At 48.5% G+C, this 16,767-nt stretch overlaps 1 protein-coding gene across 4 annotated transcripts in view; it reads right to left on the minus strand.

The window, feature by feature from the left end:
• Positions 1-6,360: 6,360 nt before the first annotated feature.
• BTRC (beta-transducin repeat containing E3 ubiquitin protein ligase) overlaps positions 6,361-16,767 on the minus strand; it is a gene marked incomplete at its 5' end in the record, with an annotated part of 165,790 nt that continues 155,383 nt past the window's right edge. For all 4 annotated transcript variants that reach the window (XM_080912542.1, XM_080912544.1, XM_080912545.1 and 1 more), the window contains 2 exons: positions 6,361-10,525; positions 12,144-12,336. In XM_080912542.1, coding sequence (XP_080768668.1) covers positions 12,175-12,336 — 162 coding nt within the window. In that variant the 3' untranslated portion in view covers positions 6,361-10,525; positions 12,144-12,174. The remainder of the gene's footprint in view (positions 10,526-12,143; positions 12,337-16,767) is intronic.

Genomic DNA, 16,767 nt, shown 5'->3' on the forward strand with positions numbered 1-16,767 from the left:
CTATGAACCATGATGTGAGTATCAGGATAAGCAGGATCTCTGATTTACAACCCCCATCAAAAGGTTGCACGGACCTGGAGGGGTCGCGACCCACAGGTTGAGAACCATCCCCACAGCCGCCCTCGTGGTCTTTGCCATCTACTGTGTCACGTCCTTATAATCACTCTCATGCCAACCTGTGGCACACCTGACCATGGCCACAGGAAGCCTGCTCGTGAGAACGGGGTGTCATTGGGTGGATAAGCCCTAGCTGAGTCATGGGAGTGATGTGCTTCCAAAGGGTAAATGTCTTGGGCCCAATCCTATCCCTCAAGCCTGGGAGTGACCAACCAGGCACAAGGGCCAGTGGGGCCACACATTTCTCTTTGTACCCTGACAGCGGAGCTCTCTGGAGCCTGGTGTGTGTGTGTGTGTGTGTGTGTGTGTGTGTGTGCACATGTGTACACATGTGTAGTCCTGTCCTCTCTCCACCCAGTCCCAGGAGAAGGGAGGGATTCCTGCTTACTCACTCTGTAAGCGGAGCCCCAGCCGCCCAGCTCGGCTCATCCAGTCGTCCCTGGGATGAGAGACGCAAGTGTAATTTAGGTTTTGATATTATGAAAGTCTCGCTGCTCTAAAACAGCGGGACACTCGGTGCCTCATTAATAAAGGATAAACTCGGAGTCTATTTACAAGGCACTTTTTGGGGTTATTTACTCTCCAATATACATATGTAATGTTGCGCATACTTACCGCTAGGTAGCTCTTCCCTCAAGCCTGGGCCTCCTCTTCACCCTGAGAAGGGCCATACTGGGAGCAGAGGGTCACTGGAGAAGAGGGGTTCTGGGGGCCCCACCCCTCGCAAGAGAGGGAAGGTAGAAGAATCTAGAACTTAAACTGGAATTGGGTGGTAGAGGTGGAGCCATCTCTGTGTCAGCAGCCGTATTTCCAGCTCTCTGGCCTTCTGCCTAGGCCCCGTTTTAGGTACCAGGCCAGGGCAGCCCTGCTGTCTCCGCATGGTCTGTCCTAGCTCCAGCCTGGCCACCAGCACACACAGGGCAGAGCTGTGGCCAGGTTTCTGACAGAGGCTAGCCAGTCCGTCCTCTGTAGCAGAAGTGCTTCCACAGTCTCTGTGCATGTGTCCTGGGCTTCCCCATTCCTCATGGTACCTTGAGTTGGCAGAGTCATTACTGCAGTTAATGAGGATCCATCTCTTAGATCCTGGTGCCTCTTAGCCTGACTGTGTTGGGAGGAGCGCCTCACAGAGCCATAACCCACACCTTTCTGTGCCGAGGACACAACCCTGGGTACATTATTACTATTAGTCTTAGTTTTGGTTTTTGTGACAGGTTTTACTATGCAGCCCAGGCTAGCTCAAACGTAAAGATCCACCTGCCTCTGTCTCTTAAGTGCTGGGATTAGAGGCATGTGCCACCATTCCTGGCCTCTGGGTGGATTGGGTGCATATTTTTTAAATGGTTGGACTGGATAGGTATTGTATGTGGTAGGATGTCCTTCTTAGCCCTATTTTGTAAGTGGAAAACCGAGACCAGATAACTCCCCCGTTGTTGCATGCCCAGTAAATACCAAGCTATGAGTTTAACTCAGAGTTTGTGACCCTATAAGCTTCCTAGACATTTTTTTTTGGGGGGGGGTCTTGTGTTTGAATAGCCTATGGCCTCCAGTAAGGTGTACAGCTCCCTCTCACTGGATCACCGGATTGTTCACTGACATCTACCACCCTTAGCCTTGGGCCTGGTGAATCTGACTGAGTGGGCCCTGTGTGTGTGTGTGTGTGTGTGTGTGTGTGTGTGTGTGTGAGAGAGAGAGAGAGAGAGAGAGAGAGAGAGAGAGAGAGAGAGAGAGAGAGAGAGAGAGAGAGAGAGAGAGAAGGGGCAGAAGGCTGTAAGTCAATAAGCTGGGAATCTTGAGGCTAACTGTGTGTGTTGTGTCTGGGGAGGGTTTAGCATCTATGTTGGGGTGGAGACATCAGTTTGAAGAAGGCAAGGCCTGGCCAATTGGACCAATGAGACATCTGGTGGCCAGTAGGAGACGTGCAGTCTCTTTATAGGAGCCCTAGGTGGAGGTAGTAGGTCTCCCTAGCCCTTTGGGAACTCATGGGGATCCAGGAGAACATCAGACCTTGAGCCTACTCCAGGGCTGGTACTCAAGAGGACAGACAATTGGTCCTCTGGTCCCCTTCTCATCCTCAAAGTAGGATGAGACTGGGCCTTGGCAGAGATGATGGTTACAGGAGGCCCTGCTCTACCATCATTGGTGGACAATGAACCTTCACACCTAACTAAAGATGGGATTACAGCAAGTACATCCTGGGATGAGAATGAATGAATGGCGGGAAAAGCATTCAGCACCCAGAGGCTGCTCCCTTAAGTTCCCCCTTGGAGCTGGGAAGTCAAGCGGGCTATAGAGCTCCTGGGGCACCCAGACAGAGACTGAGGCTAGAACTGGGGGTACAAACCAAGGTCTGGATTGGAGCATCACAGTTGGTCAGTAGCTCTTGAGGCCAGAGTCCCAGGGACAAGAACCCTTGTCATCTGAAGAGGGGAGTAAGATCACTATCAAGCCCAATTGTGAGCCCCTGCTGATACCAGAGGCCACAGGGAGCCATAGGGCTGTGTAGAATTTCTGGGCACACATTTCAGGGGTATCTGGGCTCTTGCCAAGGCCCAAGGGGGCGTATGCAGGGGCCAGGCTAGGATTCTTAAGTCTGCTCACTAAGAAAGCACAGCAAGGCTCTGCTGGACCATGTTGGTCTTTGCTCTGACCCAGACTCCCTGAGACCACAGCAGGGTGTGTGGTACATACGGGTTGGGAGTCTCCTGAAGGCTGACTTCTCATTACCTGAGGTAGGTGACTGGCCACCTGAGGGGAGCAGAGATGGAGTCCTCTGAGCAGCCTGGCTTCTGCACCTTCCTCCTTCCGGCACAGCACACCCTGGCTCCCCGGCACTCCTTTCTGTCCCATGGAGGTACACTGAGACCCTGTTTCTTTTGAGGGTAAGGCCTACTAGTCTGGGGTCCCAGGCACACTCAGAGACTAGAAACCCTGAGCACAGATCGGGTCACCTGAGAACAGCCATACTGAGCTGTGTCCATACTGACGGAGGGTTGGTGGGCTCAGACTCAGGCCTATATGCTGTGGTGGCTCCTGGCCAGTTCTTTAGGGTGTGGGGACTGGCCCCAAGGGAGAAAGTATGGGTGGGGAGCCAGGAACTGGCAGGCAGGCAGAGGGGAGGGAGGAGAGGCACTGACAGCAGGACAAATGCTTGTAATTTTATAACCAATCTCAGCCTGTCCATGGGGGGCCGTTTGTGCCTCCACTCAGGGCCAATCAGCCTGACAGAGCTATGAGTCTGCCTGAGTGAGTGTGAGCAGCTCCCCCCAGCGCCACTTACTGCAATCTCATTACCACCCAGCTTAAGGATGGCCAGAGCTGAGAACCCAGTGGGGTAGGGGAGCCAGCCCAAACCAGGGCAGGGGCCACAGGTCCCAAGGGTAAGACCACGGACGTCATGGAGATCCAGGGGCTCAAGGGAAGGACACAGCAGCTCAGGTGATGCTTAGCAAGCACAGTGGAGTGAACTAAATTTAGGATGCAGTTAGGGCACAGGCCCTGCCCTCAAGGGGCCTGCAGTCTGCTGTAGGTAGTACAACAGACTGCAGATGGATGGGCCTGGGGAAGGTGAGGATGGAGGAAGACGATCTGAAGGCAAGGAGGAAATTGAAGGACAAGGAGGACAGGACAGGAGAGCAGAGAGAAAAGGGACCAGAGCCAACCAGCACTGGGGCAGGGGCTCAGAGAGGGAGGGAAGCTGGTAACCACCTCCAGAGTACAGATAGAACCGAGCTCAGAGAGATGCCATCCATGGGAGACCAGACGGACAGCGGGGTGTGTGTGTGTTTGTGTGAGACTAACCAGTGGTAGATATTATAGGATGGCCTTGCTGGATTATCTGGCTCTGGGGATGGCTGTGTGCCCATTAGTCTCTCTAATTGTCAAAAATCTAATTTAGTGTCTGAAGCCTGGGCCGGCCTCAGGTTAAATGGAGGGAGGTGGGACCAGCCATAAATCTGCCCTCTCAGCCCAGGCTGGTGCTAATTCTGCAGATAAGTGAAGGAGTGAGAGGAGCTCTGGTGAGGGGTGTCCTTGATGACCCTGTGTGCCAGCCTCCATGTGTTAGGTTAGCACAGCCAAGCCCTCCTTTCTGGTAGGAAGCAAAGACTTGCCTGGATGAAGCCCAGCTGGAGCCATGCAGGGGGATATGCCTCAAGGGCCACCTGAGCAAGGAGGCAGGCCATGCATGCGGCTCAGTGCTGCAGCGCTTCCCTGGCATGTGCAAAGTTCTGTTCCCAGCACTTGAAGAACCCCATGGAATTCCTGCAGCCATCAGCCCCCTGGGGACTCTACTCTTGTAAAGTGATGGGTGGGGTCGTTTCTCCCGGATAGAAAAGTCTTGCCTTATGCAACTTGGGCCTCTTGGTGAGGGAAGTTATGTTATTGTCATCTACTAGGTGACTGCTGGGGGGGCGGCCTCAGCCATGGGGACCATATGAGATTTTCTAGAGGCATGGAGAGTAAAGGGCCACCTTCATTTGGGCTGCTCAGCCTCTATCCCTGGAGGAGGTGCTTGGGAACCTGGACAGCTCCTCAAGGCCTCCTGTGGCCAGAGGTAGTGGTGAGAGCTCAGGCCCTGGTAATGACCCCGCTCCCCTCAGAGCTGCTAATTGAAAGCAAGGGGCGTGGTAGGCGCAGCAGGAAAGGCTGGGGGACTGACAGTTCCGGAGAGGCTCTGCTTCCATGGGGGAGGAAAACAATTTCTCCTGGCTTCAGCTCCATCTCACCAGGCACCCACCGGCCTCTCCTGCTGCTAACGAAGTGCCTTTAATTAGCAGCCTAATAAAATGCTCTTAATTGGCAAGAGCCAATCAGGAAGAAGCAAAGTCTCTTCTTAGTCATTGCTGATGGCTGCCCAGTCCTAGGTTTGAAGGGAAGAGGGACCACAGCCTATCCTTAAGAAGGGCTGCCAAAGGGCTGTTGCTTGGAATAGGCCCCATTCCTCCACCTGGGGACAGGGTGTGACACTGGGCTTGAGGTATAGGCTCAGGAGCCAGACTGCTCAGGCCTTTATCTAGTAGCTGCTAGCAGCAACAGAGGGCTTTTTGCTGACACCTGTCCCTACAGCTCTCTGGGGTGCTGCCTGTTAAGGGAGAAGACATGGTTGTGGGCATTTTTACCCAAACAAGGCTAGGTGACCCTTACACTACCATACTCTAAGCTCCAGCAGAAGCTGGTGACATTGACCACAGACCAAGTCTACCTTAGGAGCCACAGTATCTACCCAGGTAAGACAATGTGGCCATAGCCGAGGGAAAGGACTAGATACATTAAGAGCCCAAAGGTCTTTTAACAAAGATCAAGCAGTTCTGATAAGCATCCTGCTTGGGTCGCTCCGAGAGGGACAGGAGGCAGACCTTTACTGTGATGGCTTTCATCTTGGCACTTATTTCTCATATGTTGGTCCTTCCTGGGGGAGAAGAGGAGTTCACTTGAGAACAGCGCTGTCATCCCGAAGTGGCTTATGAATGAGCAAGTGATGGAGCTCAGTGGTCTCCACTCACGCAGCTGAGGACAGCTCAAATTCAAGGTGTATGTGTGGAGTGTCATCATGATGAGCAACGTACACATCAGCATGACACAGCACAAAATGACTTACTTGTCTGCTAGGGACTGTTCTTTACAACAGTCAGTCCTGATTTTAGGGTTTATTCCTTCCATCTTTTTAAGGTAGGATCTTGACATAAATCTCGTTTCAACCTCCCAAGTACAGCACGCACAACTGGCTTTAGTTTTTTTTTTTTTTGAGACAGGGCCTGGATGGAACTATGTAAACCAGGTTGGCCTTGAACTCAAGCAATCCACCTGCCTTTGACTCCCCAGTGCTGGTATTAAAGATATGAGCAGGAGCTGGAGAGATGGCTCAGTGGTTAAGAGCACTGACTGCTCTTCCAGAGGTCCTGAGTTCAAATCCCAGCAACCACATGGTGGCTCACAACCATCTGTAATGAAATCTGATGCCCTCTTCTGGTGTGTCTGAAGACAACTACGTTGAACTTATATAGAATAAATAAATAAATCTTAAAAAAAAAAAAAAAAAGGCAGAGCCACTATAACTGGCTCTTGATCTGGTTTTCCCATGGAAGGAATAAATTTACTGTGTACTTTTTTGATCTGTATGCTGAAAAACTCAACCATCCTTAGGATGCTGGGTCAAAGAGAGAAGACACTTAGAAAATTTGCTTTAATCTTGTATTTGTCATTTACTTTTTTTCCAAACAGTTAAAAAACCAAAACACACTATTACCATCATCCTAACTTGTGAACATATTGGTACATTGACTACACATCACCATAACATAATCACAAAAATTAAAGCAGTCAGCACTGGAGAATCTAGAAAACAAAAAGCGACCAAGCAAAAGCCCCTGGCTCACACCTGTTGCCAGGCCTGTTCCCATGCTGGTGTTCTCTCAACACCCTCAGTCAGTTTGCTAGGGCTCAAGGATCACTGCTTTGGGATGGTATCAGTTTCCTTGATACCTTTCCTTCACTGTCCAAGGGAAAGGATTAGGAAGGAAGGTAACAAACACTGTTCCCACCCCCTGTTTAGAAGCTAAGACAGATAATTTTGTTGAGAAGTGAATATCTGGGAAGTCAACTGTCTCTGGGAATTTCAGACCACAGGCAATGGGCCTTTTTTGTTTTGAGACAGGGCTGCCAGCACTGGAGGGCCCTGGGCAGCCCTGCAGTCCATCCTACCTGCAAGCAGGCAGCTGTGGCCTCACTGCTTTGGTTTCTTTCCTCAGTTTTAAGGATTCTGACATCATCCATGAATTATACCTTCAAGACAGCCAGAAGCAAAGCTCACCTTTATTCCTGGGATGGCTCCTACTGACTGTGCTCTCTGTGGTTAAGTGGGCTCTACATTGCCAGAGGTCACGTGTATAAATCTAGAACTGACCCTATTGGAAATCTCTGTTGCACTTGAAGCTGCTGAGTGTAACCAAATGGGGATAGAGATTAGTGTGGACCAAAGTTCCACTGTAAACTGATCACTGGAGTGCAGTCACCTGCATGCTTCCTCTCCACCTGAAAGCACGCAGATGCTTCAGAACACGTTTGCAAGCCTAGCCAGCAGGCCTGTACTAATTTGGGCGGGCCTGCTTCAGATTCAGGTCCGGAACGTATCAGTATTTAGTTCAAAAGGGAGATGCTAAGAGAATTAACACCACCCATGGCCCTAATAATTTTCAGTATTCTCTACTCTAGACAACTGCTAAACTTCAGCCACTCAGACCAGAAGCCAGCAAGGAATGGTTCTCAATATACATAGCTTTCTCTACAGCTTTGGATTGTTAAAACAATTTTTTTTCCTTACAGAATGATTTAGGAGCTTCAATGACATTTTTAGATCCAAAACAAGCTAGCAAGAGCCAGACTTTATTACTTGTCAACAGAGTTCCAAACAGTTTCTGTCTCTAAAGTTAGGACAAATCAGAAAGAATTTAGCCAAGGGACAAGTGTAAAAAGGCTTTCCACCCATAATTCACATCCACTTTCTAACTGCACTTCAAAGGAAAGGATGGTCCTAGCAGCAGCAGCAGCAGCAACACACACACACACACACACACACACACACACACACACACACACACACACACACACACACCCTGGTCACACTTTCCAGCAGGCATCCTGTGCACTTAACCCATTTGCTTATGGATTTCAGCCTGTCTGTGGAAAAGGTCTTTTGGCCTTTACATTGGAAAGTAGATGTTAGTAAAACAGAGACTGACCCCAGGGACACTAATCTCAGAGCCACAGGACACCTGCAGCTTCTGGTCTACTATTCCTTTAAATGGGTTGAGATGCTCTTTGTTTCTCTTTTCTTTTTAAAAAGGTCAAACTTTACATTTATTCTAGCCCAGTTGGGGATCAGTGATAATCAATTCCCACTGAAATCATGCAGAGATGGTAAGTGGGGTTCACCTTCTCTGGAAATGAACTTCTCCTTACCTGATTGTTTCTTCTACAATGAACTGGCAAATGACCCCCAGAGCTGAGAAATGTGAGTGATTCAGGTTTCTCAGACCACTTAACTTTGTTCCCATTTCCATCAGCAGTAGAGATCTGGAGAAAAAGCTTAATCAAGCTATGGGCTTGGATGTGCAGGGTCCACCCCCGAGCCTGATACAATGGGCGGCCACACTTCCCAGCTGGTTTCAGAGCAGCATGCCTTCAGCTGAACCTAGGAAGGAGAGCACATTCCTGGCACCACTGAGTCTGCAGTAGTGCCCACGTCTCCCCATAATCTTGAGTATCCAGCCCAGGGCCTCCACACGCTAGGCAGGCATCCTCCTCATCCCACTTCTTAAAGCAGCATGGAACTAAAAGGCTAGTAGAGTTATGGCCATTAAACCATTTCTTGAGGCAGCTTAGGTCTCTTCCTGTCTGACCTGTGTTTCAGCAAGGTCCTTCACCGAGAACAGTCAACATAGCAGACAAGGAACTTGGTGTGGCTAACTAGACAACTCTCTGCAACATGTGGTTGGTTGGGAAATGAGAAATACCTATGGAGAAATATTTCTTGAGATTGCAGCTAACACAGGAAAGGCAATCCGTGCACGTGACCTGACTCAGCACGTAATGGGGGGTGGGGTGGGACACAATGGGCAACGGGCAACTTGCAAACCAGAGAATTAAGATGCTCTTTTCCCTCTCCTGTTCAAATGAAGGTGGTCTATCTGTAGGGCAGTTGTGACGGGTCCCCACTTCCTGCTCAGGTGAAGGTGGTCTATCTGTGATCACTTGTGATGGGCCCCCATTTCTATTTTAAGCAGCCTGTTCAGTTGGTTTTCTTTAACTCAGATGCAGGATTAGAAACAGCAATGACAGCCTGGCCACTTGGCTTCCAAGTGAGACTGAGGCTGCACCGTGGCCTAAGTCTCCCCTTGGCAGGCCCATGCTGTGGTTCTCAATTCAAGTACTTCCAGGTTTGGCCATGAGCTTCTGCATCTGGAGCAGCCTTGCACATGGCCAGTGCAGCCTTGCACATGGCCAGTTTACTCTGCCTTGTGGAGGTGCTTATGTCTTCACTGACTGCCCGTTTACCGGCTGGGGAAAGTACACGGCAAATAAGGCTGGGAGAAGAAAAAGAAGAGAAGGCAGCTTTTGCTTATCAGTAAACCCTGTGTGCCAAGCTTCACCCTGATCCCCTCTGGCAGCCCTGCCTTTCTGCAAGCACTCAACTTGGGAGAAGCAGAAGGAAGGACCTGCAGTGCAAGGCTGAGAGGCTTAGACCGGCTGATATTTACTGGCCTAACCCGAGAATCCGTTTCTCTCCTGACCATCTCTTAAGCTACTGTGCTCACGGTAGGCAGTTTACAGTGCCTGGGCGAGTTCTGGCTCAGTCAAGGGAACAAATGTGAGCCACAATACAGAGTGCAGGGGTGCCTGGTGCTGGCTATTCCAAGCCTTTCTGCAGGCCAAGCCTTGCCAGTGATTTAAGATGAAGCACAATGCTTTTTATTACACATCTAATTGTTAATGAGAGGAAATGCAATCAGCAGCTCCTTTCCACTCTACATGGAACCAAGGAGACTGCTGAGTCCGGAGCAAACACAAGCACTGATGGCACCCAGGACATTTCTGTCCCTCCCCCGGGCACAGGGAAGGGGAGAAAGCTGCAAATGTGACCAGTGCCAAGGTCACAAATCCACTGCTGCCCCAGGTTGGTCACTTGTAGCAAAAGCCCGGGCTGGAAATAAGGATGCACTCAGCTCTTCCAAGTGTCAACTGTCTAGGTGATCCGCCTCATGCTAGCTGAGGACTCTCTTCACACACCTCAGGCTGAAGATGGAGTAGGGGAGGAAGGAAGAGGGACAGACACCCAGACAACGAAGGGAGGCAGCAGGTGCAGATCTTCCAGTGTGTGTTCCTCTCTTTCTCTCTCCCCTCCAAGATGTGTAGGCAGCTGTCTCCTCCCACGCAGTGGCCCAGACTGCTCTGGCCAGATGCTGGACACTCCTGCAGTTAACAGGAGGAGGCCAAGCAGTCTCTGCCTGGAAGCTGCAGCCCCTGTCCCCTAGAAGTGGGCCAGATGGGGAAACTAGTTCTTCTGCTTAATGGCAAAGCAAGAGAGATTCTGGCAAAACACTAAATATATTTATAAGTCATCTTTGTCTGGAACCCAATGGGAGAGAAACAGGTGCAGAGGGGAAGGGGGAAGGGGAGGGAGGCTTGAAAGTTCCAATCATTCACACAAGATAAAGACATCTTCTGATAGCAGCACTGAAGCAGCCGGTGTGCGAGCAGACCGTCCTGGTCGGCTGCTGACCGACTGTGTCCCAACAGGAGTCTCAAAGCCCTGCTCCTCGCTGACCCACCCGGGAGTCCGGGTGGGAGTTTGATTTGTTGTTGATCTTCCTGGTCTTGGCAGGTATGTTAAATACTGCAACATTAACGAGTCCTGTGTGAAAACACAGCCAACAGTCATTAGCCCCTTTCCCTGTACTTTTTACTCGCTTTAAGAAAAAAAGAATATTCACGTGGCTGTCAATGAAAAAGGCTTGGAGTTCTGTGTAGAGGGACCCAGATGTCCCAAGATGAGGAGTGACCAATGGCCAGGGCAATGCTATGCTTTCCCCTGCTCTGTGGAACAGCAGAGCAGGTAGGGACAGTTCTGGAGGCTCTCTGCGTGACTGTCCTGTGGCACAGTGGTGTACCCACACAAGTGGGTACTGGAGAGAAGCTGAGGAACTTATGGGGTCACTGACAGGGCCCCTGGCCCCTTTGAGGGTATAGGTGGTAGCTGGAAATGTAGCCTGGAGAGAGAAGCTTTGAGTAATCTATGTAGAAGTGAGAGCTAATGTCATGGAAACAGAGAAGACAGCCTAAGGAGAGAGCCTAGATGAGCCAAAAAGACCAAGACTATGCTCTCAGGACACGTCTGTTTCAGCATCGAGAGGAGATGTAAACACAGTTAGGAAAAACAATGACAATGAGGGTTAGGGGTGCATTAACCTGAGCCAGGCCAGGTACTCAACACCCAAGGGGCCTCCACCCCAACAGCAAAATGCTCTTACATTGAAAAAACCAAACATTGGCAAAAATAATAGACAAGGTACACGGGGATCACAAGAGCATGTGCCATGGTTACCTTTATAAAGTGCTTCTGATGAGGGATTTCCTAGGAACTTGGCAAACATTATCTTCATGCAGAGTAGGTCCTGAACTCATTGCCCTCACCGGCATGACGGCCTATGAATTTACAAGCCACAGGCACACAGCCAGTGTGACTTAGCTGAGGAATGCTGAGCAACTGAGTCCTCCATGACAGCAGAGAAACTAAGGGAGCCCCTGGAGGCAGATCACTCCTTCAGGAAGACTGACAGGTTCATGAGTGCAGCGAAAGGCACACTGCGGTAACCACCAAGGCAAGTGTGGAAACAGGAAGTGACGTGGAGGTAGTGTTCCCTAGAGGCTGCTGCTAAGTTTCTAAAGCCAACCACCCAACATGTCTGAACCAGCGACAGCAGTGGATGCCAACTACAAACATACTCATACAGAATATGTGGGCACTTTAGGTTTTGCCCTGCCTCTGAGAGATGCTAGAGACTTGGGAAGAATACCAAATTCACGTTAACTGCTGGGGCTGAACAAACCAACCAGGCGTTCTCTTGTAGAAGGAGCAGAGAGAATAGACAGAAAAGCTACCTTCTGTTCCCAGGGAGACCAACAACACAGAGCCGGGTGATGTCAGTGGCACTATGCAGCTAGAGCCATCTCCAGTCATGCTAGATGATGAGTTAGACGGAAAGGATCTCCCCTTTATGTACTTGATCTAAGGACTATAAATGATAGGCTTGGGCTCACTAGCTTTCAAACTGACTCAAATATCCTTTTCCATAAAAATCGTACTGAAGGAACTGTTACATTAAGGCAGAACCAGAGCTGGCTACCTTGGTGAAGGTGGTGCTCACTGGGCAGCCCCTGCCATATCTCCTGCTGTCTACTCTGTTTTCCAGAGGATGAGGACCCTCCAGGAGTAAGCAGCACCCACAGTGCCACACAGACACTTCTCATACCTGGGCACTTACGAGGCCAGTGTCGGGTTATTTATCTGGAGATGTAGGTGTATGTCCGAGAAGGGGAGCGGGGCGGTTCAGCATGAACAGCTGGATCATTTAGGAAGTCCCAGATGAGAATTGTGTCATCATGTGAACTACTGACAATCTGGAATTCATCAAACTGGAGTCGGAAAACTCTTCCAGAATGCTCCTAAAGAGGCAGAAACAAGAAGAAAGAGTAAGACTTTGAACTCAAAATCAAAAGTCTCTTTGAAGGAGCCTATAGGGAGGCTCAGGTGTGCTCTTAAACTGTTTCAAACACAGACAGGAAGCAGTTCACTATCCTTAGAATGTTAGACTCAAATATTGGGCAATAACTGATCTCAGAAACAACGCTTATTACCGAGGCAAACTGGCAGTGAGGATGCTAGCTTGTCACTGCCTACTGGGCTGGAGGAGAGAGCTCCTTAGCAACTCCCTGGTACTCACTGGGCTAGAGGAGAGAGCTCCTTGGTACCTCCCTGGTGCCTACTGAGCTGGAAGAGTGCTCCTTGGTACCTCCCAGATCTTGCCTCCCTGCAAATTCCTTTGATTGACCATCAGAAGTCAAGGAGTGATCAGCAGTAAAAAGTGACATGCTGGCAAATGTGTACTAACCAACCTTCTTAGGTTTAGAGAGTTGGCTCAGTAGCTAAGAGCATTGGCTGGAGGCTCAGATTCCATTCCCAGCACCTACATGGTAGCTTCCAACCATGTGTAACTACAGTTCCAGGGGGATTTGACATCCTCTGGCCTCTGAGGATACTGCACTGCACAGATATACATGCCAGCAAAATATTCAAGGACAAAACATAAAAACAAATCTTAGGGGAAAAAAAAAAAAAAGAAACTTCCTTAATTTGAAAAACCTTTTATAGATTTTTATGATGCACAAAGTCCAACCAACCATGACTAATCTGAAGCTATCCACATATAGTCGACAACCTGCAAAATTCCCTCTCGTAGTTGGGTCTTTTGCTTTTCTCGAGATAGGGTTTCTTTGTGTAACAGCCCTAGCTGTTCTGGAACTTGCTTTGTAGAGCAGGCTGGTCTCAAACTCTGAGATGCTACTGCGTCTTCCTCCTGAATGCGGGGATCAAAGACATGTGCTACCATGCCTGTCAACTTGGCAAAATTCTAATGGTTGGCTTTCATGAGGTCAGGGGCCTAGTTTAGCACACGAGGAGAACAAACACTGACTAATCAGTTGTAGACTATGGTCAATCAACCACTGCTGCTAGTCAGTTTCTCTTGCACTCCGATGTTGTCACTGATTTTTACCTACCCTTGAAATTCATATAAATACATGCAAGTAGAGAATACACATATGCACACACACACATATATATATATTTGTGTCTAGCTTACTTTTAAAAGATTTACTTATGTTATTATTTTATGTATATGAGTACACTTTAGCTGTCACTAGATCCCATTACAGATGGTTGTGAGCCACCATGTGGTTGTTGGGAATTGAACTCAGGACCTCTGGAAGAGCAGCCAGTGCTCTTAACCACTGAGCCATCTCTCCAGCCCCTGGTCTACAGAGTGTGTTCCTAGACAGTCAAGAGAAACCTGGACTCAGACAAACAAAAAAATCTGTAGTTGACTTTTTTTCCTTCAAGTCTGGGGGTAGAATCCCTGTGCCTCCTGCACACCCCCAAGCGTCTCACCAAAGTTTTGTACCTTTAGGTAATGGTGCCTTTTTAAATGTAATGTCACTAGGAGAGGTGTGCATGCCATGGAGATTAGAGGCCAACCGTGTAAGGTTAGTTGTCTTCCTCTACCTTTATGTGGGTTCTAGAGACTGATGTCAAGTCACTAGAGCTGCATGGCAACTGTTTAATGTACTACCCACCTTCCCACCCACCTTCCTACCCAGTGTTGCTCCCACTCATGGAGAGCCTAGACTCAAGCTTATGATGTAACTGAGTCCCTCAGCTTCCCTCATCCAGGTGCTGGGGTTGCAGGTTACACGCTTGCTAAACGGATTCAGAATCTCTCTTTTTAAAATTGTGGTGCCAGAAATTAAATACAAGGCTTTATAAATGCTAGGAAAATGTTCTTAGTAGCCTTCAAAGAATTCTTACACTAAAACCTTACAAAATATGGACAAAGCAAATAATGCTTTTAAAAATGTTATACTGCAACTGAGATTAGAGGTTACAGGTACAGTGTAGAGGACTGACTGGTTTTCTTTATAGGTCTATAGCCTCCTCATTTGGTATGTCCCACGCTATCATTAGGCACTGACGCACGAAGGGCTGCCCTACCTTTTGCTGATCATGAAGCACCACCCCTTTCCATCCTGATCATACTCCTTGTTGGGACTTTGCTCTGTATGAAAGTAATGCAGTGACTCCAAACTAGTGACAGCACGGGATACAACCTGTAAGAGCTTCATAACGAAGCTCCAAACCCCGTGGAGCTTACGTGGAGATTGATTCCCACTGTCTGGAGGCTAAAGAACAAGATGAAAGTGTTGGCACAATCGTTTGGATTCTCAGGCCTCTTCCCCAGCTTGTGTGGTAGATAGATGTCTTCTCTGCCTTACAAGCATTCATTTATGTGTGCCTGGTCTCATCTTTTAGGGAAACCAGTCACATGGGATTAATGCCTATTCTCAATTAATTCAATTGATCCTAATCACCCTTATAAAAAGCACAGTCTTCAAATATAATCTAAAGTACTAGAGATGTAAAGTTCAACACAGGAATTTCAGGACTTCAGCCTTCTTCCTGGGTGGTGGCGGCAGTGAAGCAGTCTAGGGCCGTGTGCATGCTGAGCAGTCTTCCAGTCCCAGCCTTGGATTTCTGAGGCAGGGTCCTGCTATGCCGCCTAGGCTGGCCTCTATAAACTCATGGTCCTCCTGTCTTAGACTCCCAACTGCTAGGAATACAGGCATATATACCACCTTATCAACTCTCACTTCTTATTTAGAAATGTCTTTACATCTATAATAGATTTGTTCATCTATTTATTTCTGCATGTGTTTCTGTTTGTGTATGGTGTATGTGTGCAGGTACCTGTGGAGGCCAGAAGCATCATCAAATGCCCTGAAACTGGAGTTACAGGTAGTTTTGAGGCACCTAATGTAATGTTAGAAACGGAAAAACTGAATGCAGGGTCTTTGGAAGAGTAGTAACTGCTCTTAACTGCTAAGCCATCTTTCTAGCCACCCCCATCCCCCATCCCTTTTGAGAGTAACCCCCTTTGGTCTCATGTAGCCAAGGTTGGCCTTGAACTCCAAGTATAAATGACTTTGACATTCTCATCTTCTTGTCTCCACCTTCTGAGTGATAGGCGTTATGTCTTGATTATATGGTGCTATAGACTGAATCCAGGGGTTTGTGCACATGAAACAATGACTCCACCAACTGAGCCATATCTCTAGCCCCTGAAGTGGTTCTTAGAGTCAGCATACAGCTAGTCTAGTCTTGTTTTTTGACCTGCTAATTTTACCATCAAAAACACCCTGCAGAAGAGAGGCAAGCCAGACTTCTCCAGGCAAACACTGGGAAGCACTTGTCACCAGTGTGCCTGCACAGGAAATGTTAAGAAAATTCTTCCAGCAGAGAAAAATGACATTCCATGATGAAAACTGTGTCTGGACAAATGAATGACTGAAAGTAATTTACTCAAAAACAAACATAGGCTGTGGTGTTTGAATAAGAATGGACCTCATAGGCTCACAGTTTTGAATCTTTGGTCACCAGGGAGTGGAACTATTTAACAGAATTAGAAGGGTTAGGAGGTGTGGCCTTATTGGAAGAAGTGTGTTTTTGAGGTTTCAAAAGCCCATGCCAGACATAGTCTCATACTCTTTGCCTTCCAACCAGGAAGCAGAATTCTCGACCTCCCCAATACCTGCCATACTGACCACCACAGTAATGGACTAAGCCTCTGACACTGTAAGCAGGCTTACTTAAGTCCTTTCTGCTTAAGAGTTGCTGGTGTTGTGGTGTCTCTCTATAGCAATAAGTCTGTCTAAGACACAGGTGACTGATCTATGAAAGACAGTGTGCTGTGTGCTAGTGCACATACATGGTAACTCCACATGGTAAACCACTTTGGAAAACAGGCCACTTCTAGAAATACTGACTACAGGCTCTGTATGATTCAGTTACTTTACTCCTCCTCTGAAGCTCAGGCCCCCTGACTTGCTGGGTCAGAACTTAGAGCACTGGGTTTGAATGCTCATTCTCACCTCTTCCCAGAATTGTGAAAAGTAACAAAGCAAGGCAAAACAAAACAAAACCCATCCAAGTAAAGTCTCTAAAACTTTATTTGTAGTCAGTAAACATGGAGACTTATCAACTGGTGAATGGGTAAAATGTGGTCTATATGAACCTGGGAAAATCCTCTAATGATCTCTGCTTAAGAGTAGAGACAGGTGGGGTTGAGGAAGCAGTCAGCTCACAGCCTGCCTATCATACATGTGAGCACACTGTAGCTGTCTTCAGACACACCAGAGGAGAGCATCAGATCCCATTACAGATACGTGTTTGCTGGGAATTGAACTCAGTGCTCTTAACTACTGAGCCATCTCTCCAGCCTCTCATGCAGGAAATGCTGGAACTGATCCCCAGACTGAATAAGCCAG

The sequence above is a fragment of the Micromys minutus genome, assembly GCF_963924665.1.
Source record: "Micromys minutus genome assembly, chromosome: 2".
NCBI lineage: Eukaryota > Metazoa > Chordata > Mammalia > Rodentia > Muridae > Micromys > Micromys minutus.